We start from the raw sequence: 24,156 nt of genomic DNA, 5'->3' as shown, positions 1-24,156 counted from the left end.
GGCGTATAACCGCCGCGTGATTACGCAAGGCTACTCAAACTTACTAAATAAAACCAATACTTTGCAGCGGAAACTCAACTTTCTTTTATTAATGCTTATGAAAATAGTAACATTGTTATGAGTACTATAAATAAAGACAAGACCAACATTCCTAAACTAGGTGAAGCAAATCCCGGGACTCCCATATGCTTATCCATGACTCCACCTGAAAATAGTCAACACTACTTACCATTACGGTAAACAGGGCTGATAAGTCTATTTTATATATATATTTATTCCCCGTCCCATGGTCATATTTGTGCTAATTTGAGCTCTACGGAGCTATTTTTATTACTAATATACGTTTTCTAGTGTTTTTGTAGCGTTGGTATTATTTTGTAGGAATTTGCAGATTTATGACAATTCCCGAGCTTATTAAACCACTACGAAGATATTGGAGTTTGAACGTTATTTATGACCGTATTTTTGAAGCGCAAGACCGAGTTAAAGGAATTAGGTTGGGTGATTAAGGACTCAATTAAGTGAGTAAGCTACGAGAGTCCAATCAACTAGCATGGATCAAGTAGTGAGTAGAAGTATTGTGGACCTAAACCTTAAGAAGACCAATTCAAGGGAAAGACCCAATCTCCTAAAGCTGCTAGTCGTGAAAACTGAAGACTGACCGGGCCCGATCTCGTATCAGCGTTAGTATGCCGCAAGTCAAATTGGGCCGGTTGTTTGGGTTTTGTTTGCCGACTTACTCGGTTTACATTATTTAGAGGAGTGGTAATTTGAGTTTTAGTGGGATTAGGGGTTAGAAGTTGACTCCTTATAAAAGGAGGCAATAGTAGTACGTAGAAGTTAGGCAAGTTTTATTAGTTTAGATTTAAGTTTGTTAATTTCTTTTCTTAGTTTAACTTTTATGTAGTTTAGTTTTAGTTTTGTTATGTTTTCTTTCCGACTTTTCTTTGTTCACTTCAAGATTTATTATTTTGTTTTCTTACTACTTTAATACTATTATTCTCTTCTCTTAATTCTTGCTTTTAATCATGCTTTCTTTAATTGCTTTGATTAGTTTAGTTATAATTATGCACGAGTAGTTTATTTCTAGGGTTCTTGGGAATCCATAAATAATATGAAGGGATGATTTATTATTATTGATTGTTAATGTTGTTAATTAATTTCCTATTGATTGATTTAATGCTATGCAATTAGATTAGCGCTGGTTTAATTGTATGAGTTTAGCAATATTGATTCGAGATTCGAGAGATGAGAATTACGCAAATTATGCAAATAATGTGCACACTACAAACTCCCTCACCTCACTCACTAATAGCTCCCCCAAGCCAAGCTTGGGACTAGTAACCAATGGGGCAAACATGGCTTGTAATGTGGCTATAAACAACAAAAAGTGCACAAGCAACAACATGGGTAGCAAGAAGGGAACAAATGTATCTAAATAAATCTGAAGGCTACCTAAAAGAATGAACGCCTTCGTCCTCCTCATGTGCATAATAATGAGTCATGAAACACTACTCATAGTTGCAAACCAATACTCAAATTCATTGACATACCAGGAACTAAACACACATTCCTAACCAAATCAACTAGTCAAGCACTATATTCACAAGTAGTTGGACAAAATTGACGCATGTTAAGGTTTCAAAGCAATCAAACATCAAATCACGATCAACTAATCCACAATATTTATCATCAATAACCAAGAATCAAAATAATTTCGAAAAATTTCATCAAGGGGCACAGGGAAGTATGATTCATAATTCATTGGAATAAAACTAACCTAAGAAAGCAATAAAATCTATACTAAGCACACCAAAAGAAAACAAAAAAAAATAAGTAAATAAATAAAAAGAGAGAGTGAAAGATATACCATGTGAACACGAGAACCTCCCCCCAAGCTAAATTGGACAATGTCCTCATTGTCTTAAAGGGAAGCTAGTAGTCAAGGTGACTACTCATCATCATCACCACATCAATGTCACCAAAGCCTCGAGGATTGCAATGCATCTCTTTGGAACAAATTTGGGCAAGAATGAAACAAAGTGTTAGTGGGAAAAAAATTTGAGTCAGGTGCACTATTCTGATCATAAATTTTGATCTACAAATCATAATGCAGTGATTCTAATTGCATTGGAAAGTAGACTTGAAGAGCTTTCCAACGATAGGTCACACGCCAAAATCGGATAAGAAACGCAAAAGTTATGGCCTGTTGAAATTGACGAATTTTGCTGACACGTACGCGCGCCCGATCGGGCGAGCTCTGCCCGATCGGGCCCGATTGCAGTCCAACGTTAAATGCAGCCTTCTCTAGCTCAAATTCTGCACAAAAACCAACTCCCACAAGCATGAGTTACACTCTCCTTACCTCTCTAAAACAAAAAACAAAAACACACAACAAAAAGAAAAGACTAAACTAAAAAAAAAAAAAATAATAAAATACGGGTTGCCTCCCGCAAAGCGCTAGTTTATTAAGGTCCCGCTCGACCATACTCTTTCTCTCAATCGGAACAATTCAATGCCTTGAGTAACTTATCAAACGCTCCTGCAAACATTTCATTAGGCACTAGATAGGGCTTAATAGCAAGCACATTAATCCCTACAAAGAAAAGGTTAGGAGCACATAAAGAGAACTCAAGGTAATAGGAAAAATCAAAAGAAAGAGATGAAAATACACCACAACCTTCTACTTCCTCCGAAAAAAATTTAGAATTAATAGAACGAACATGGAGGTAGTCATTGTCTTTATCATCCAATAATGATTTGAATATTTTACCCTCATGAATAACCTCATCATCAACAAAGGAATTTTCAACCACCGTTTCTACAACTAATGATTTTTCAATCACCGATTCGTCAACCAATGATTTTTCAACCACAAATTCTATAACGGGTTCTTCATCCTCAATAACATTTGTATTATTATAGTGTCCATAGACTTTTTCATCAAGAGCCTTCCAATAACTTTCATTAGCAACTAATCGTTTCCGAATATGATCATATGTTAATGGAAAGACTCTAAAATCATCAGGAGCATGCACAAAAAACTCACTATAAGGGCATTCAGGATTTTCATGACAAAGACGTTGACAACAACAGTAGTCAGGTGCTGCATAAAAATCATATAATTCTTGTAGTGTAAGCATGGGTATTTTCAACACATAAGGAATATAAGGGGAAAAAAAAATTTAGACTCTAATAACAACTAGAAATAAAAATAAAACCGTTTCCCCGGTAACGGCGCCAAATTTTGACAGGGTAAAGTCGTATCCCCTAATCAAAAGTAATACCTAAGTCCTCTAACTACAGTAGATAGGGAAGTAGGGTCGAACCCACAGAGAAACTGGTCTTTCTACTCCTAATTAATTTATATAGTCTAAATTATTAAAGTAACCAATTTGTTGTTTGTAATGTGAAATTAAACTACGGAGATCAAGTTCAGGGAGAAAAACAATAATAAGAAGGCCTAGGGTCATAGGTTCACCAATAATTAATATTCCGGGATAAAACATAACAATCAATTAATCAACATTACACAGATAACATGATTAACAGGCTCTCGCAATTTATTAACCAACATAGATCTAACAGGCTCTCGCAATTTACTAGATCTAAGTCCCTATTGAAAATAGCCCTTAATATCAAATTAACATCTGCTCGATTCATCAATTCAATATTGCCAAACATTCACAATCAAATTACATCTGCTCGATTCATAATCTAATTGTAAAGAATTAAAACAATTTAATAAGAAATTATCATGCAATATCAATAATCAATAATAATAAATTATCCCTTCATATTAATTATGGATCCCCATAAACCCTAGAATTAAACTACTCGGACATAGTTAAATCTAAAACATGCATAGTAATAAAGTAAGCCATAAGGAATTGAAGGGAAGAAATTACTGAAATTAATTGAAATAGAAATCGTACCAAGACGGCGAAATTACAAAGTAGTCGAGATCAAAAGTAAGGTAGAGAGAAAAGTCTAGAGAGAGAAAATATTAAGTAGAGAGAGAAAGTGAAAAGGAAAGAGTAAGTAAAAATAATTATCCTCAAACGTACTTAAACAACTTCTAAACAATACTCCTAAATAAAAACTAAGTGTTCGTCAAACACACTCCTCCAGAAACACGCGCCCGATCGGGCTAAGGGCCGCCCGATCGGGCGCGCCTTTTGCTCGATGCTCCTTAGCTGCGCACCATGCCCGATCGTGCTAAGCATCGCACGATCGGGCGCGCCTAGCACTTGTAGCCCCCTTGATGCCTTGCCTTGCCCGATCGGGGCTATGCTTGCCCGATCGGGCCCTTGTGGCTCCTCGAGGCTTGGACTTCCGATTGGGCTCGACTCCTCGGCCCAATCCAAATCTCCTCCTCGGGTCTTGAATGCTCGGTCCAAACCTCGGTATTCCAAATACCGAGCCCTTAATCACCGGCTCGATGGATCTAGCCGGCCTTGGGCTTCAACAACGGTCATGTTCCTCCAATGCTCGTAGTTGCTTCATAAAATCCCGAAAAAGTGCTCCAAAGGTGCAATTCCCTACAAAACTCAACAAACACTACGAAAACACTAGAAAACGCATATTAGTAACAAAAGTGGCTCTAAAGAGCCAAAAACACTACTAATTATGACCAAGGGACGGGGGTAAAATACTATATAAAATGGACATATCAAGGGTGAACCAAAACAAATAGGAAGTACGGATTAGCAAAATATGCTAAGTACGATAAGTGCAAGATAATGTAAACTCAATTTATTTGCAAACATGCTTTTAAAACCAATTCCAATAAATAATCCAATAATTCCAAAACTCATGATTCAAAACCAATTCCAATGATTCAACATTCAAAATAATTGATAAACCAATTCCTTTAAAATCCAATTCCTTTTTGAACCAATTTCTTTAAATTCAATTCCTCACCCAAGTGTGCACACCCCCCAAGCTAGTCTCCTTATATTACAAGGCTATTCTTGAGGAAAGACTAGGTCATACAAAGTCCATAGTCTTATCAATAAACCAAATCCGCATAGTGGGATTACCAACATGCTTATAAAGCATTAATTATAATATTTCAATGGTTCAATAAATCCAATATAATTCAAACTCCTTTTTAATAATTCCACATACTTTCAAAATCATAACCTCTTAAATAAATATTTGAGAATAAAATCTCATATAAATAACATTTCAAAATCAATAACTCTTCAATGAAAAACCTTTTATTTAATTCAATAAACTTTTCAAATCATCCAAACATGATAAGTAATTCAAACCATTCAAAACATGATTTAAAAATCAATCATTCAAAATACTTTTATTAAAATCAATACCTCCAAACATAATTTATTTCAAAATCATAATTCAAATCAATTTAATTCAATCACCAATCAAATCATATAAAACATGTTATTCAAACCAATCACTTTCAAAGGTATCTAGCCACCTAACGTACCTTGATCTTTGCTTAGCTATACACACCAAAAGAATCTCAAGAATCTTGGTCGAACACACCCTACAAATAAATATAACCTTAATCAATATAAGGTTAACAAATAATTAAAAACCCCTAACTATATGTACATGATCCTTTTAAATTATTTTCTCATAAACATCATTAAATATATGATTTTATATAATTAAAACTACCCATAATAATTTTATATTAATCTCCCATAATAATAATAACAATAATTGAATAAGAGAAGAGAAGAAGAAAAGATAAGAAAACAAGAAAGAGAGAAGTATTGGATTTGCGTTGGAAAGAATAGGCAGAACTTGCAGAGGCTATAACTCCTTCGATATAACTCCGAATTGGGTGATTTTTGAGCCTAACCTCAAGGATTTTTTGAGAGGAACAATCTTTTGTGAGACGTCAATACCCCAAAAACTGACCAGAAGTGCCCGAAAATTGGCTTCAAAGATAAACGGGATGATTTGTGTAAAATTGAGGAGAAGGAAAGAAGAGAATTGGTGTGAAGAATGTGAGAGGTATGAAGGGGTATTTATAGGCTAGTATGAGCATGAATTATGGTAGGAAAATGTAGGAAGAATTATGGTAATTAGGGTTTAAGAGATTACTTGGAGAAGTGAATAAAGAATTAAGGAAAGTTTGGATATATAGGTGATTGTATATACTTGAATATGGAATGTATGTATGTCATGAAAAATAATAAGGAAATTAGAATTACTTGGGGAATAATCAAGAGGAACAAAAGGCAAGAGGATATGATGATTGGATACTAAAAAGATGGAGAATTAGAATCAAGGAAAATAAGAGATTCCCCTACTAGTATTTAGGAAGATTTTGCTCGGTTTAAGGAATAAAAATAATTGTGTAAATAATATAGAATAATTAAATAAATAAATAATTAAGTACCAATTATTCACCAATAATTAACTAAGAAAATCATATTTTCTATACATAGAAAATCCAAATTTCCTAGCTAAATAAATGGGAATTTTCGGCAATTTAATATAATAAATAAAATATAATTTTGCTTTAATTAAAATATCCGAAATATGTAAATAATCCGGTTTTTAAGATAAGATAAATGGATAATAAATCTTATCCAAAATAATGATTAGTTTTCAAAATACTTTTGGCGCCAAAATTCAAATATTATTTTGGCTCCAAATAATAAATTTACTAAAATACCCTTTTTATAAAATAATTCCTAATTAATTAATTTGGAAGATACGTATGAAAATACGGGGTATTACAATGACTCCAACACTTTTTTTTTTCTTTTTTTTGAAAACAAAATTTTTAAAAGTTAATCATAAAAGTCTAAATATAGCAAACAACAGTGGAGTAATATATAGAACCTAAAATAGGAAAAAAAAAAAAATCAACCTGATAAAAGTTGTATTACCACAACATTAAAGATATGATTCAATAAATCATATCAATATTTTTCAGTAAATCATATTCTACCATAAAATATGTTTAATGATATTACTTTCCTAATATGAGTATGTAAAATATATCACACAAATATATTTTCCTATATTTTATGATATGAATTGATATTGATATTGATATTGATTGATGATTCTTTAGAGTCTAAACCAAGCTTGGGCTAGCCTTAAAAACTTTAAGGTGTAAGAATTATAAGTCAAAACTAAGATTTTAAAAGGAATTAAGGGCCTTTTCTCATTGACTGAACAGAACTAAACTTAATATTTTAATTAAAAGAGACTGAACTTATTAGAGTTGAACTGAAAATAATGTATGAGAACAGGCCCTAAAACCCAAGGTGATTGTTTTCCCTAAAGTCTTGCCTCATTTTCGAGTTCCTTTTGTGAAGTTTAAAAACAGTTATCATGCGAACCCTATAACAAACACTCCGTATAAAAATTTACACTGATCAACTAATTATATATTTGTACAAATTATTTAGTTAATTTAGATTTCGTATATCTCATCATTTATTTATTTACATCTTCTCGATACAATAGGTGTTCAATGTTCATAACATACAATAACGGCCTCACAACGTGTTTAGTTATTAACCTTAGTTTGAAAGACATTAAAAAATGTGCATGAGGAGCATGACCAAAAATTTCACTAGTCATATGACATGACATATGACTCATATTAGTCATATGTCATATCTAACTTCCAAGTTCCCGCCCTTGAAGTCTTACCTTTCAAAAATCCCTTTATTAATATTTTTTAATAACACATTCCGTAATTTTAATTTTCGAAAAACCCTAATAAATAAAAAAGGTAAGACTGAAGTAGAGACAAACTATTCTGCATTCAATCGAGTCGCTGAAGCAGCAGTCAATCGCTACTTGCTAATCACTCAATCAACAAGCATGCATTCTTAAATTTGAGTGATTAACTGGTATTTTTCAAGAATTCTTCAATTTTTTGTTTTTAATCACTGCAAATTTCAATCTTTCATCATTTTTCGATTTTCAGGTAGCGTAATTGGTGCTTGAATTGCGACGGATTAGGGTTTGTTTCTGAATTGCGAGGTATAATTCTTTTTTCTCTTTAATCTTTTCGTTTTGATTCCGAACAATGTGTTTGTTTAGTTTTGGTTAAAATTTGGTAATCAACAATGTGAATTTTGGGTTATAATTGTTATGCAGATTGAATATTTTTGAAATTCGAGTATTAGGTATTCTTAATTGATGGATTTAGGGAATATGAGTAATGGGGAATTTCGGAGGAGACTCAGTCCTAGGCTTCATACTGAGTCTGAGTCTCATGATGCCGGGAATTCGGGTTCTGTTCCTAGAAGATTTAGTCCAAGATTTCATAATAACTCTTCAGTTGTTGAGATAGATTCACCTCCTGGTCAATCTAGTGTCAAAGGAAGGCTAAGCCCCAATTCCCGTCGCCCTGCCCAAGCGAAGGAGATATTAGATACCCCTGCAATCATTGCACATTCTAAAACCCCTACCCCTAAGGTTGTGGCCACTGATTCGAATTTTCAACGAAGGATGAGCCCTAGGCTCCATGAGAATCTCAGAAGTACTACAACACCGCAAAAAGATACCGTTTCACTTGGGACAAGCCCTGAAGTGCATTCGATTTCTGTTAATCAAGTAAGTCAAGTTGAGAGAAGATTTAGCCCCAGGCTTCACCCATGTACAGTGACCAATGGGAAACTAGATACTTCCAAGGAACCTAGTATTCAGAGGAGAGTAAGCCCTAGAATTCAAGGTGATCAAGAAAATCTGCTAGAGACTCCAATGGCAAAGACTATAAGCCCTACAATGCAATGTGAGCATGAAAATGAGAAGAAGAAGACTATGTCGACGACTCCAATGCAAAGGAGATTAAGCCCTAGACTTCATATCAAGCAAGATAACGAAAATCACAAAACTCTACTGGAGAGTCCTGTTGATGATAAGAGATCACTGGATGCTTCTCTTGCTAAGGACATAGTTAGTGCTAAAAGAAGTAAACATGACCATACTAAGGAAGATAACTGCAAAATGGACTTTGAATGTTCATATGTGAATGAAGTAACCCGTGCTTCTAATGGTGAAACACCTAATCAGTTTAATATGGCATTAAAAGCCTGGGAAAATGGAGCAATGAAACAAGATGGAGCCCCTCCTGATGCTGCTGGAAGAAGTGATCATGCAAGGGTAAAGGAGACTTTGAGAATCTTTAATACATACTACCTTCAATGTGTCCAGGTACTTCATTACATCTTTATTTTTTATATAGCAAGAAAAATAAAATCATTTGTTTTTCATGTCATTCAAACATTCATTTGACATTATGACTTATAAATAGTCCAAATGTTTGTGTATTAAAATATTCTACCAGCTAGGAAAGTATCAATTAGTTTGATGTAGTGTTTTCTAGATTTAACATTATTTTGTTACATACCAATTTCCTCTAGGAGGAAGAGGAGAGGCGCAAGCAAAATGAAATTGCCCTAGAGAAGAAAAAGAAAACTTCAACGTCCAAGGTGAAGGTGTGTTTTTCTACTCAAAGTATTACTGCAATTATGATCAATATTTTGCTATTTTTTGTTAAGTTTATATACCAACATCATGCTTGAATGTCAATTTTTAACATTGTTTGTGTTGACTCTTTAGCTCCAGCATGGGAGGATGTGTTTTGATAAATTTTTTGGAGATAGATTTTATTACAAAATCTCTGTTATTTTTTCCCTCTACCTGTTTTAGCTTAATGTGAGATGCTGTTTGAGATACAATGCATCTGTTTATTGGCTCTTTTTGTTACAAGTAAATCGACATTCACTATTATTAAGCTGTTAAGGGCTTTGTTACTCATCTTGATAGGTTGATTCAGACAAGGACATCACTGTGAGATATTACACTTTCTCAATGTGTGACCTTTACCATGGTCATGACTGCAAAATCTCGCCACTTTTTAATTTTTGAGATTTTCTGTTTAACTATATATCAAAACCTTGGTTGTTCCTTGATGCAAGTGTAGGAAGCACACATTTGAATATGCTTAGAACAGAGTACGAGTTTGTATCTGAACATCTAAGGGCTATTCTTTTGTCCTATGCAATTTACGTTGTTTCACTTTTCCTTTATTAGGCCTATTTTTTCATCGCTTTTGTCCAGTTTCTTCAAGGATTAGGATAGATATGGAAGTTGACGTGGAATTAATTTGTTGGCTTCATTTACAGGAGCAAGATGTAAAGCGGACTTCTTGTCGGCCTGATCTCAAGGCTTTAACAAAGGCAAGTTTTGCACTATCCTTAATTACATTGCTCTAGACAATAAGTAAATTCATCACATTAGGTAATAAATATACTTTGTGCTTGATTCTATGGTTACACATTGGCGTGTCAGATTTCATTACATAACTACTTAAGCTGTTATATTCCTTAACAACATGTTCCTTTACCAAAAGTTAAAATTATAATAAAGAGTACTTGAATGCTTCTGATTTGATCATCTTGACTTTGGAGGTTGAATTGACGTAAGAGGTTTTCCTGGGAGTTTTTTATCCATTTTTTGCACTTATAATGCTTTTCGTATCAATAAGAGATGGATAAGGTCCTCCACTTTTCTGCCAGGCTGTTTTTGCTGGAAAGTATCATTCCCTTGTTCCTTCCAGTCTTGTAATACTCTGTAACTTAATTTCTGTGCCTTGAGGTAATACTATATAGATTACTGTTTGTCACTTGCTCAATTCTCAGCTCCTTGGCATGTCAGAACTCAATTTTGTAATATGTGAATAATACTCATAAATAAAATTGAGATTGTTCTGCTGCTGTATCAATCTACATATGTCATTGTTTTAGATGGTAGACCTTTTGGCTCAGACTGTTACACTCATCTATACTACAGTATTTACTACGTATATCAATATGCCTTCAGTCCTGTCTGTAATTTTTTTACTATACATGCTTTTACGGCTAAACTGATGTCACATCGACAATATAGTTGTTTCTTTATCACTCATACATTGAAAAATATATTGTGGTGCTGTTGTTGTGAAGCACATATGACTGTTGTCCATGCATTTTCTAGACCCTTTCTGCAGTGAAATCAATACAAGTTGTTCTTACATTCACTTTTGACTTGTTTATAATGTGTTGGTGACAGATGAGAGAGAAGAATGAAATATTGTATCCTGAGAAGACAATTGGTTCTCTTCCTGGTTGGTGCATGTAACCCGATCAAAAAGGATTTCTTATTTTCTCAGTCCTGAAACTAACTGGATTCTGCTGTTTGTGGATTGTGCAGGAATTGATGTGGGGTATCAGTTTTATTCTCGAGCTGAGATGACTGCGGTTGGATTTCATAGTCATTGGCTGAATGGGATTGATTATATTGGACAATCTAAAGCCAAAAAGGTAAAGTATTTCAGAGTTAGTTGAGATGAGATTTGACAAATAGATTGGTCATAATTTCCCCTATTATTTGGTTTATGAGTTATGTTGTCTTTGGATATTAAAAAGGGAAGGAAAGGGAAGGGGAGGGGAGGGGAGGGAAGGGAAGAAAGATTCCTTCCAAATCTTTCAATTGATGGAGAGGTGAATTTCTTACAATTTAATCCCTTCATTTCTCTCCCCTCCATTTCCCTTTCTTTCTCATTTGTTATCCAAATGAAAGATAATCAATCCCTTCCTTTCCCTCCATTTCCTTCAATCCAAACACAGCATTAGTTCTACTTTCATTTCTTACCAAGAATATTTTTTAAAATAATTTCATGCATAACATTCACATAGTTCTTTTTTTTTTTTTTCCAAACATTTTCAAATAAGGCTATTGATATAAATTGATAAAATGCTGCAAAAGAACCGTCTTTATTAAATCAGCAATATGTTTTGTATGATAGGATGTATGAATTAGCTCTGCACTACATTTTCTTATATGTATTTTTAGTTCAGATTGTAAGAGATTATGTACAAAGAAAACAGAAACAAGATGAATCTTTATGATCTGATCTAGTTTGATATAACTAGAATAAGTACTAAGCTCTTGAAAATAAGGTGTAGAGAACCAAGCTCTAGTACTTCACAGCTTCACTAACCTTAGGTTATACTTCCTCCGTTCCACTAATATTGCAACAGTTACCATTGTAGGAAGTTTCATAACTTTTGCAACATTTTTTTAATTGCACATGGTTTCTCTCTACGCCCTCTGTTTTTTAAGTGTTATACACTTTCTTTTTGTGGCTGTTGTTTTAGTTGCTACACTTCCTTTTTTGGCAACATACTCCATTTAAATAGTAATTTTCTCATCTCATGGTCCCCACTTAAATCCACCACTACTTTTATTTGTTTATTATTTCTCTCCCTCTCACATTCCTTACTTCTAATAAAATTCTAACTCCACTATTCTGTAATGACCATATATGGGAAGTGGGCATTTATTTTAAAACCAAGGGAGTATTTATTATTGATTTAGGGTTGACTGTATGTAAAATTAGCCAGATTGATTTGTTGAATTTGCATATTGTAACGTAAAAAGATGTGTAAACCAAAATTTAAAGGTGGTAATGGTTGTTGGATGCCTGGATGTTAAAATTATTATTTTTTTTCCTTTTTTATTTGGGTTTTGTTGCTCTTTTCTTGTTGTTTTGTTTGTTTGGGTTGCTTTAGTTTTAATATTGATATGTTTAGTTGTTTTCTTTGCCTCTTCTCTTCTTCACACTGCATATTCTTCCTTATTTGCTTTGGGAAAGATTGTATTACCAAATTTCTAGTTAAGTTTGTGTTCTTTGCAACTAGTGACAATCGCGTGTAATAAACCTATATCAAGTTGGTGGTTTGATTCTGTTTGCGCTAGAACAATTGAAAATCAGCCTAGCCTTGGTTGAGTCATTGAACTTGTCTACATAATCCTTAATTCACGTTCAGCTCATGCCATATTAATAAAGCCAACTAAACTAATATTGAATAATTCAAGGACTGCAATTTAATTTTCCTTTTAATTTTATGCAAAAGGTACATGCAAAGTGTACTTTTCCGATTGCTGTGGCCATAGTAATGTCTGGCCAGTATGAAGATGATTTGGATAATGCAGATGATATTATCTACACTGGTGAGGGTGGCCATGACTTGCTTGGTAGTAAATTACAGCAGGAGGATCAAGTTTTGGTTCGAGGTAATCTTGCTTTGAAGGTGAGTGACTTGGGAATTTTCGTACTTTGGCTATTGTTATTGATATCTTTTCCTTCAAAACTATTACTTGTATCTCTTTTGGGATAATATTTTGTATTTGATTTTTTTTTAAGATGATCCTTCTTACTGTAATCACTCCATCCCTTGTCCCTAGCACATTTTTTTGTTTCAATGTGGCTTCTTGTTGTAAATTTTTAAATGGACCTGGTACACACTAATTTATTGTGGACCACTAATATTAGGAACACTATGGTTGCTTTATTAATAAAAAAAGGTTGCTATATTAATATATAAGATTTATGCGAAAAAAAAGTCATTGTGATATTATAAAGGCTATAAGAGGTTATTTTGATTTTTAATGAGATTTTTTATATATTGGTCAATATAAATAATAAAGGTTACTATGTTAAAATTAGGGTCACTATGCTTAACATTACGTTGTACTTCAGGTTCACGATAATATTAAATGTCACACAAGTTTTGATAAGGTTACTACCTTAGAAATAAGGTTAATATGATAAAATTAGGGTCACTATGTTCCATATAACGTCAGTTGCGTCCGTATAAACCTCGGGTTCACAATAATATTGTGGTCCAAGTCCATGCTAGATTTTTTGGCTTCTTGCTCTTTTTGACTTTTTTCCAAGTCTTTAGATTTTCTTCTATTAAAGTATTTGGTAATCTTGCAGAATAGCATGGATCAATCTGTTCCCATTAGAGTAGTCCGTGGGCGTAAAAATGCTGGCAGTTACTCTGGAAAAATTTACTCATATGATGGATTGTACAAGGTAGTTTTCTTACGTGATTTAAGTAAGTTTGGTTTTTTTTTCTTTTTTTTAAAAAAAATTGTTTTTCTTAATTTTGGCTCTCGTTTTGTGGAGTAATGAGAGTTTGAGACTTCTATTTATATTTTGTACAACTACCCATGCTTGGTGCTGCTCTCCCTGCTTTTCCTACAACATCAAAGTACTCCGTGTGTTGTTGATAAACCAACTGCATCTTATCATCTAAAATACCGTGTGTTGATTGGTGTAGAGATTATATTTTATAATTGTAAAACTTTTGTTTCCTCATGTAGTATCCATACGTGCGACTGAATTTATCTTCATGCTTCAGGTGTTTGGTCCCCTGATAATGAAAACCCTTGTGCAAATGTTCATTTTGCACTCCTTGTAATTTGACTTGCGATCTTGATGGTCCCTATTTTGGAATAATTGAAGCTAAAATTTCTGTTTTTGGGATAACCTGTCGAGTAGTTGATTAATTACCATATTGTTGCTTTTATAATGGTTCCTTTGTTCCATACCCGATATTCATCTTCAATATTACTGCCTTCCTGTCATTAATACAATTGACTCACATTTATAAAATTTGTTATTGCAAGGTCTTTGTTGTCATAATATTTTTATTTGATGAATTGTATCAACTTGAGTTAACAGTAGTCTACAGATATTGTAGTTATTTGATCCTCCAATTTTGCATTTAATACATGCAGGTTGTTGATTCTTGGGCTGATAAAGGTTGTAGAGGCCATGTTGTTTATAAGTACCGTTTAAAACGGATTATAGGACAACCAAAGTTATCTATCAATCAGGTTGATATTTGATTTTATTTTCGTTCCTAACTCCGAATTGATTTGCTTGTTCTTCTGATGTGCTGGTGTTAAGTCATCGATATGATAGTAAATTTGCTGCACTGAAGATGCCTTGACATGAATGGATTGAGGAAGCTTATCTTCAGATCTATAATCACTGTTTTGTGTTCCTATATTTTTTTTTGTTGGTTCCTCGAGCAAGTTGGTGTTTACTCATTTATAGTGGCAATTTTTCTTTGGCATATGCTTTCTTCAAATTGAATATTTGCTGTTAAAATCACATTTACCTTGAATTTTATTGTCAGTGTTTTGTGTTCCCAATATTTGTCCATTTTTCTTTTGTCGGCTAGCAAGTTGGTGGTTACTAATCTGTGACGGCAACTATTTTATTTGGCACATTATATGCTGTGAATATTGCATATAATTGGCTCTTTATTTTAACTTTAATTTTATTTTTTTTTTGAAATAATTTTTGTAATACACTAATACCTGTCTGTGCTACCTTTCAAACCTAGAATGTTGAGGAAAGATTTGATGGTATTAGAAGACAAGCTTTAGTAGTCACTGGAGTAATATTTGGTCATCAATTATGCTGTGAGTGAGAGAATCTGCTGCGCCATTTTTCTTAAAATTAGTTTCTTGAGAGACTTTCTTTATATCTTGTTTAGACCACTTTATAATCTGATCCCAGTTTAGCCAAGCATGGGGATAAGAAACAACCCACATCTGCACATTATCATTTGTATTGTCAAACCTTTTATTTATGTTCTATGTGATTATCTGAATTATAATTACACTGTAAGCCCTTGGATATTTCCCACATCTGCAAAGGGATAGGGATATACCCACATCTGCACTTTGTTGTATTGTGCAGTAAAAACTTTTATTTTGTGTTCTTTCTTTGCAAATTATCTGAATTATAAAATTTACTGAAGCCTTTGGATATTCCTGCTAGCTTTAGCATAGGACTTCAATGATGAGAAAAGTTCTACTTTCTCAAAGTCGGCACATTTATTGTTTCGAACCTCACTTACTAAGTAAACTGCCAATAGGAGAAAATGAGGGAAAGTGTGTGAGATATATGGTCACAAATGGGCTTGACATCTATACTTTTGACCAAAACCAGTGTTTGATTTTATCTTAAATGTGTGTATGCAACATTGCAACATGCAATTCTGGAATTTGTTTAAAAAATGTCCTGTCTAGCACCAGCGTCCAAATTTAGTACACTGTCCCATGTCCATATCTTAACCCTAACATGTTCGACACTAAAATATGTACCCGGTAATAGACATTTGTATCAGTGTCTGTTTTCAATAGTGTATTAAGTGTGTATATAGGAGCTTGTGAAGTTTCTGGGTAGCTTAAGATAGCTGCTTCCTGAGCGAGTTCTTGGAGTTGTAGCAGTATATAATAGCACCCAGTTAACATTGAGTAAATTTAATCGTGCTCTAAATTAATTGACAGGGCTTCCCTTTAATGGGGGGTTAGGGTATTCCTACAAATATTATGTATCAGGTTGTATAAGACCATGTCTTAGAATCAAATCATAGCTTTTTAATTTGTAGATAAGCTGACCATGTGATTCATTTATTAGGATGCCAATAGCAAGGCCTGTTATCTTAGGTTAAAGTTGAAACATCGAACCTTTTTTTAAAAAAGTGTAATAGATTTTTTAAATGTTGTTTGCTCGTTTGTACGTCATATTTGATAACTTTAAAAGGGGATGCTTTCTTTTGCCTGTATGCATGTGCAAATCTCTGTGACAGATAGTGTGAAGTTGATGCTGTTTAATTCTTCATTTTAATTGTCTGAACCTGCTTCAAATATTCTATTTGCGTGCTATCAAATACCCCCATGAAATGAAAATATTATAGCTGTTTAGGTTCAATTGGTTAATTCTTGATGCATGTATTGTGGTATTCTTAACTCAAGCAATTTTCTCAGGTCCAATTTATTCGAGGATGCCCGCTTAAGGTTGTTTCAGACTTGCCGGGGTAAGTTTTGTACATTAGTCTTAAACTGTGACGGTACATTTTAAAGATAATATGCTTGCTTATTACAATATTTTTATCGTGAAGGTTGGTCTGCCGTGATATTAGCAATGGTCTTGAAGATAATTGCATTCCTGTTACAAATTTAGTTGATGACCCTCCTATATGTCCCCCAGGTAAGTTTGCTATAGTTTCTGTGCGTGGTGTTAGTAATTGGATCCAGTCATTAGTAGCTTGTCTTTTTTTTTTTTTTCTACCATCTGTTGTGGTTGCTCACTTTAGTCAGGGCCTCATGGTCCTTATTCCGTTAATGCTCAGTTCTCCTCCGTTTATTTTCACGTACTTCATGTAAAAAAAAAATATCTTTTGAGTTAAGCTCAGCCGCTCAGGGCCTTTGAGGCTACACAAGTTCAATTCACATTTTAAATACTTCCTCGGTTTTTTTTTACGTGCAACATAGGAATGTTATTTAAGGAAGGGACTAGAGAAGGTAAAGGGATGGATTGATTATAAATTAAAGTACTGATAAGGGGTGAAGGGTTGGAATCTTAAGGTGTAAAGTTATTCTGATTAGGTTGTCCATTTACCTTCTTTTGATCTCTTAGTGAAAGTGCATACTTAAGGGGTTTTCGCATTTGCATATGCCAGGATTTCATCTTTTGGGCCACTCATTTCTAATATATATAATAAAATTCCTTTCTGAAACTATAAATTTACCTTGTACCAATGTCACAAACATAGTTATCATCATGGATTTAAAAAGTATCCCTAATTAAGCTATCATTGATAAATGTATGCATTATTTTGCATTTCTTAAATTCTCCCACAACTTTCAGCTGGAAAAGAAAAAAGGGATAAAATGGGCCTTAAGATTTGCAAAAATCAGGAATAGAAAGGGTATATACCCTACTCCCCCTCCCCGTGTTATTACATTTTTTACTTCAGACATGATATTTTCTGTCCTTTACATATTTGTTGAATAAAGTGACAGCTGGCAAACCATTTAAATTTGAATTACTTTGTGATGATGCAATATTTGTAGGATTTACGTATATCAAGTCTGTAGAAGTTGCAGAAAGTGTGAAGCTACCTCCAGCTGCGCCAGGTTGCTCATGTAAGGGGAGTTGCACAAACCACAAAACTTGTGCTTGTGCAAAACTCAATGGACAAGATTTCCCTTATGTGCTTCGAGATGGTGGGAGGTGAGGTTTTTCGTATACTATTTTACTGATTTTCTTTTTTTATATGGAGTTCCTTTGTATACTTTAATGTAAGTTATACATTTATGCCTTTTTTTTTTTTCCCTTCCTGTTATTGTTATTTAATTTGTGGATGGGGGTGTGGGTGTGGGTGTGGGTGTGGGTGTGATATTTATTTGGCTTAGGCCTATTTGATTTACATTTTCTTTTAATATTTTTTTTCTTCAATCTTGGGTACATAGCTATCATAGAAATGTGCATGGAAAGTAAGTTGGATTTGTGAATACAAACTTTGGAATTCGAAGGTGAGCAGAAGTAAGACGGAGTATTGGGTGTAAGTTTAACGACCTGAGAAACATGAGGTAGGAGTGATCACCTTGGATAGGATGATTGTCATGAGGTACAATACCTGGGATCTATTATTCGAAAGGATGGAGAATTGGACGAAATTATAGCGCATAGGATCAAAGCGATTTGGTTGAAGTGGAAGAGTGCAACGGGGTTCTTATGGAAAATTCTACCGAACTGAATAGTGCTTGCTTTGTTTAATGGTACAGAATGTTGGATGTAAATTGTAAAACATTGCCACGTGCATATAATGAATGTGGCAGAGATGTGTATGCTGTGATGGATGTGTAGCCATACAAGAAAGGATCGATTGAGGAAGGAGATAATTAGGAAGAAATGAGGGGTTACATCGATCGAGTGCAAGATGAGGTAGCATTGCTTAAGGTGGTTTGATCATGTTAGAAACAGAACAAGGGAGAAAAGATGCGAAGTGTTGGATCGGTATAGGTAAACCTAAGAAAACTATCTAGAGGGTGATTGATAGTTATATGAGTGCTTTGGGGATTGAGGAAAACATGGTGTTGAACAGGGCGGTGTGTAGGGAGAAAATTTACGTCAACGACGTGTCATGAATTCATGATTACATACTACCTCCGCTTCATATTATTTGCAACCTTTGCCAAAAATAGAAATAGATGCTACACATTGCAACAAAATGTTTTCTTTTCTTATGAGGTTGTCATTTCTTTATCATTCTGCTCATCACACACATCTATATTTTTCTCTCTCTATTATACACTCATGAACAAATTTTTCTAAGGATTTCATGCAGCCCTTCCAAAGTTGCAAATAATATAATATAATTTTCGTTTATTTAACTTAGCATTTACTATTATTATTTACTCAATTCGTGTTTTATAAATTTTATCTATTTCCTTTACTAGAGTTTTCTCAAACCATTATGTATTTTACTCTCATATTTTACCACTGTTACTCCTTTAAAACTTTCTTAAATTTTACGTTTTCTCACTTTACACACCTTATTTCAAACTTTTTCAACTGGTTATCTTGTTATGGAACCTTATTCTTTGGTGGACGATTCCTTATGATGATTCATGTTACCCGACCCCAAATCATTTTGGGACTAAGGTTTGTTGTATTCTAAATTTTTTTTCTTGGAAATTATGTTATTGAAGCAATTATGATTCCCAGGTTAGCTGAGCCCAAGGATGTTGTCTTTGAATGTGGACCAAACTGTGGCTGCAACCCTGGATGCCTAAATCGCATATCTCAAAGGAAAATCAAATACCGTCTTGAGGTTTTGTAGCTTTTGATAGCATCAAATCTTTAATTATCATGTATCATACATTAACTGTGCTTTTGTCTTTTGAGTAGGTGTATCGTACACCTGACAAGGGTTGGGCTGTTAGGTCATGGGATTATATTCCTTCAGGTGCACCGCTTTGCGAATACATCGGGGTGGTGAGAAGAAGTGATGAACTTGATAACATTGCTGGAGATGAGTCAAATGAATACATCTTTGAAATTGATTGCTTGCACACCATTAATGAGATTGAAGGAAGAGAGGTAATGTTGCAACTATATTCAAATGTCTGCTTATTGTTTATTGACAAGTTGCAACTTGTAATTGCATGTATGAATGACATAACATCGAAGTGAGGAAGCGGATTTAAGAAATTTTCTTAAATTGAATGGATGTTGTTTACTAACTATTTAGATATTGCAATTGTGTGCACTGTGCACAGTGACAATGTTAATACAAAATAAGTACTGTTATGGATGCATCATTCTCAAGCCTTGGATTTGACGACCCTGTATATGTTCTCTTGTATGTCATGTTATGGCCTGTAGCACGAGCTTTGCATTAGAATCTCATAGAATGAAATGCGTATTTGTTGGACCGTACTGGCAAGTAGTGAGGGATTGTTATCTGATACAAAGTATATCATTCGTTTGTGGTGTCAACCAAATTCTTAGTTGATCATTGTGTTTTTTCTTGTGTTGCCTAGTACAACTAATTATAAGAAACAGTTTTTTTTGCACAATCCTCAACTCTCATCTTAAATAATATTTTCTTTCTTTTTTCAGAGACGCTTAGGAAATGTACAGGTGCCCTCTGCTATAAGTATACCAAAGATTGATAAGACTATGTTAGATGGTACACCGGAGTTTTGTATTGATGCAGGGACTAGAGGAAACGTTGCTAGATTTATTAATCACAGTTGCGAACCTAATTTATTTGTGCAATGTATTTTGAGCGCACACCATGACTTACGATTAGCTCGCATTGTGCTCATTGCTGCAGACAATATACCTCCCATGCAGGTATTTTGACTCCTTTGAATGCTTGGCCTGATTCTGTTCTTTATGTTTGGAGGACTGGCTTTTCTTTTTGAAAATGCACCTCAGAAAATAATTGTTTAAACATGTTTCTCATTGTTGCATTATGTGATTAGTTTGGCTTTGAAAAGACCTTGAATCTGTGCTTAGAATTCAATGATCTAATAATTGATTATTACACATTCATTCCACTTCAGCCATCCAGTTTTCTGTGGTACCTTAACAACTAGGTCTAGGATAGCAAATAAATGCGTTAGTTATTTGTTATATTCTGTGTTCACATAGTGTAATTTGATATTTTGACTACTGAAACAAATGGCTAACAAAGTAACAAGCATGAATTCATCTGATCTGTCATTTGTCTTAGAAGTACAACCTTCTGATTGGTTCAGTTTACTTCTGATTCACTCCTTTCCTCATTGTTGCTCTAACTGAAGTCATTAGTAATTGCTCTTTTATGCTTTTAATTTTTTCCTTTTTTCCCCCTAAATACACTGAGACCTGTCTGCTGATTACAACTTGATGTATGCTTCTTGCAACAGGAACTGACTTACGACTATGGGTACGCACTAGATAGCGTTATAGGTTCTGATGGCAAAATTAAAGTATTGCCATGTTTCTGCGGTACAGGAGATTGTCGGAAACGTTTGTATTAGTGTATTTCCCTGACTGGTGCTGAAGCTCAACAATTTCTATGATTTCTTGCCATAGTTAATTGACCCATTCTATAAACGCTGTAGCTGTTTAGCAGAGTCAAACAGAGTTAATTTTTTCTTTGTACAGCAATTTTCAGTATTCTAGATGACAGCACAGAGTTAATTGATCAATTTGTAAAACGAAGGCAATGCTATGCTCCCGTTTATTCTTCGTTGCTGCCAAATTCTACAGCGTGACGTTGCAATATTCATTAACCCCATAACTTGATCTTTTAGTAGTGTTTTTTCCTTTTTTTTTTAAGGCAATATAAAATAATTTGTGAAATGTGCATATGCCATGTTTGATAGAGGAAGGAAATACTTGTAATATTTTGGATACGGAATTAAGAATCATTCAAAAGAACATTAATACTTCCAATTCTTCCATAAACTAGCATTTTTTCAGTTACCAAAAGGCTCCACACGATGAGGCCCTCTTAAGGATTCAAGCCTAGAAATCAGATAAATCAGATGATCAGAAAATCCTTTTTTCTTTTTCTCCTTTGGTTCTCATAAAATTTAGGAATTCAAACGGTAATTCAATTAAAGAGCTACTGAGATAAGAGTAGGTTATGAGGTTATGAGGTAATGGTGGGCTTGTGCCATGTTGCATAGCCTTTGTGTTGTGTCAGCTTGTCTTGTGATGTTTAGAATAGAAGTAGTCTTGCCACGTTTGGATTTGTGCCGATTTTCATAAACGAAGCTTAAGTGTGGCTTTACCCACATGTTGTGTCATAGGGCACCATAATAATTTATGTTTTTGGTTAATTGGTAAAGAAAATTAGCAGGTCTCATATGGGTTAGGTGCTCGTGCCAAATTTTGTAAATAATGTCCATGCACAACTCATAACCCACCAACATGCCTCTTGTGCCGGTGTTAAAAGTTTACCCACATAATCTCTAGTTATTATTTTTAATTGTTCACTTGAAAGGATAACTAGATCAGAGTGATGATTTGAAGCGAGATTGATAGTTTGATACCATGCTATGTTGCTATATGACCCAATGAATTGCCTTAAAAAGAGGATTAAGTTATCTATGAGAATATTTGTACCTACCAAATCGTATTTTTGTACTTATTCCATACTTCATAAAAAATTGGGGAAATAAATTTAGCTAAATGGATTTTTTGAAAGATAATGGAAATTTGTTTACTCTTAGCTAGCTTTATGTGGTTTAATTAAAAATGTACTCTTTTTAATTACTTGTAATTGGTCCTGCAAAAAAAAAAAAAAAAAAAAAATTACTCGTAAAATTGGTAAAGTTTTGGGATGTTGAGATCTGAAAATTTAGATCGAATTCCATCTATATTATGGCAATGTATAGCTCTCTACAAACCAAAAGTAAAAATAAAATTGTTATTAATATCAAAGATTAGAGGTAAGTAGCCCACTAATGCACTATAAGGTCATTATAGCTTATATTTAGGCACTAAACAAGTGGTCCCCATGGCAGGTCACAAGGAGCTAGAATATGACCTTTTACTAACTCTCCTCTTAATGACAACCCCTAATTGTGTTTCTATGCTCATCTTTGGAAGCTTTCTTAGGGGCAAAATATTATTAATAATAATTAAAATTATAATGAGGTGTATTTTGATTAGAGAAGATGGCAAATTGTTTAAGGACAATGAATGACAAGGATAGGCATATCACATAAATATATGTATGTGAATGGTGTAAGAAAGAAAGGGCAAAATGGGTGTCCCTCAATAGTCTAGAAAGTCTTAATTCAAAACAACAAATTAAAGGAGCCACTAATAAAGGGACACTAATGAGTATTTGGTAGATAATTATGCCTAATAATATAATGAAGGATGAGGTGGAGAAGAAAAAAAAAAAAAGGAGTTGCAAATAGGAGAAGTCTTTCTTTTAGTGGTAGGGTAGATTTGCCTTATGGAGTAAAAGGATCGTTTTGCCATCAACATCATTATCTTCAAATTAATGAGATTAGTCGATTATATTCTCTACATTTTTATTTTATCATATTTCTAGTATTTTTTTTTTTATTTTATTTCTTTGCAAACATTTAATTACGTATAGTAGTATTGCTATACGATTTTAATTTATGGAAAAGATAAGGTTCAAATCTTGTATTCATTAATGTCTTTTTGGTAATACAAAATTTGATAATATTCTTCCCTTAAAAAAAGGTATAATAATAACCTCTAGTAAATTGAAAATACATTGAATCATACACTAGAACAATTTACAAAGTAGGTTACGGAGTACTCGTATTATTTTTAATTTATTTGAGTGAAACAAATAAAACAATTTTTGTGTATCTTACTTTGTTTACTTTATTTATTTTTTCTCTTTTAAATGGTAAAATATTTAACAAAAGGTAAATTAAACTTGAAAACATGAAAAATGGATCGAAAAGAGAAAAAAGAAAAAAGTGAGGGAATAAGAATGGGAGGAATATAAGGTAAATAAGTAAAGAGAAGGTAATCAAGATATATGGTAATGAAGAAAGTAGCCCCAATTGGGGCTATCTCTCAAATAAAGAAATAATCTCCCCATATTAGTATGTATTTAATTAAAATTAATTATAATAATAATCAACAATCAATTAGGTATTGACAAGTCCCCACATAGTCATACGCAATACTATCCTCTCTATAATCAATATTAGGGAAGAGATTAGCAAACTTAATTACCAATATATTATACTTAAATACCTCCCACCGTCCTACTTCCTACTCCCTTAATCCCTCTATACTTTTACTAATTCTCCTTTCAACAACCCTTCAAATTTCAACACCCTTTCATCTTCCTTTTATTTTATTTTTTAATTTTTGTTATATTAATAAAAAAAAATAAAAAAATATTTAGGGTAAATAAATTGGGGTGGGGAGGGTGGAGGAGACACTGGAATTTAGGGGTTTTTTCTGTTACGGGATTGCCCTTGATTCTTTCAACGGTGTTTCATAATTCCGTC

General features: G+C 33.6%; 1 protein-coding gene across 1 annotated transcript; it reads left to right on the top strand.

Annotated features, from left to right (window-relative positions):
* Window positions 1–7,719: 7,719 nt before the first annotated feature.
* On the top strand, window positions 7,720–21,428 carry LOC145601226 (histone-lysine N-methyltransferase, H3 lysine-9 specific SUVH4-like). The gene is made up of 17 exons (XM_081657198.1): window positions 7,720–7,853; window positions 7,931–7,986; window positions 8,104–9,162; window positions 9,372–9,446; window positions 10,137–10,190; window positions 11,062–11,116; window positions 11,203–11,312; window positions 12,909–13,085; window positions 13,775–13,873; window positions 14,581–14,679; window positions 16,627–16,676; window positions 16,761–16,849; window positions 17,716–17,875; window positions 19,373–19,478; window positions 19,556–19,747; window positions 20,270–20,506; window positions 21,064–21,428. The coding sequence occupies exons 3-17, from the start codon at window positions 8,146–8,148 to the stop codon at window positions 21,175–21,177; spliced, it is 2,634 nt and encodes an 877-aa protein (XP_081513324.1). The 5' UTR covers window positions 7,720–7,853; window positions 7,931–7,986; window positions 8,104–8,145; the 3' UTR covers window positions 21,178–21,428.
* Window positions 21,429–24,156: the final 2,728 nt, after the last annotated feature.

The sequence above is a fragment of the Chenopodium album genome, chromosome 21 (assembly GCF_948465745.1).
Source record: "Chenopodium album chromosome 21, dcCheAlbu1.1, whole genome shotgun sequence".
Classification (NCBI taxonomy): domain Eukaryota; kingdom Viridiplantae; phylum Streptophyta; class Magnoliopsida; order Caryophyllales; family Amaranthaceae; genus Chenopodium; species Chenopodium album.
Note: the sequence above shows the minus strand (reverse complement) of the source record. Positions and strands in the feature narration are given on the sequence as shown.

Bases quoted from the DNA above. Each gene is read 5' to 3' on its own strand.
- LOC145601226 (XM_081657198.1), top strand. From the start codon at position 8,146: ATGGATTTAGGGAATATGAGTAATGGGGAATTTCGGAGGAGACTCAGT. The intron at 9,447-10,136 runs GTGTGTTTTTCT...CTTCATTTACAG, and splicing joins CTTCAACGTCCAAGGTGAAG to GAGCAAGATGTAAAGCGGAC. The intron at 11,117-11,202 runs GTTGGTGCATGT...TGGATTGTGCAG, and splicing joins GACAATTGGTTCTCTTCCTG to GAATTGATGTGGGGTATCAG.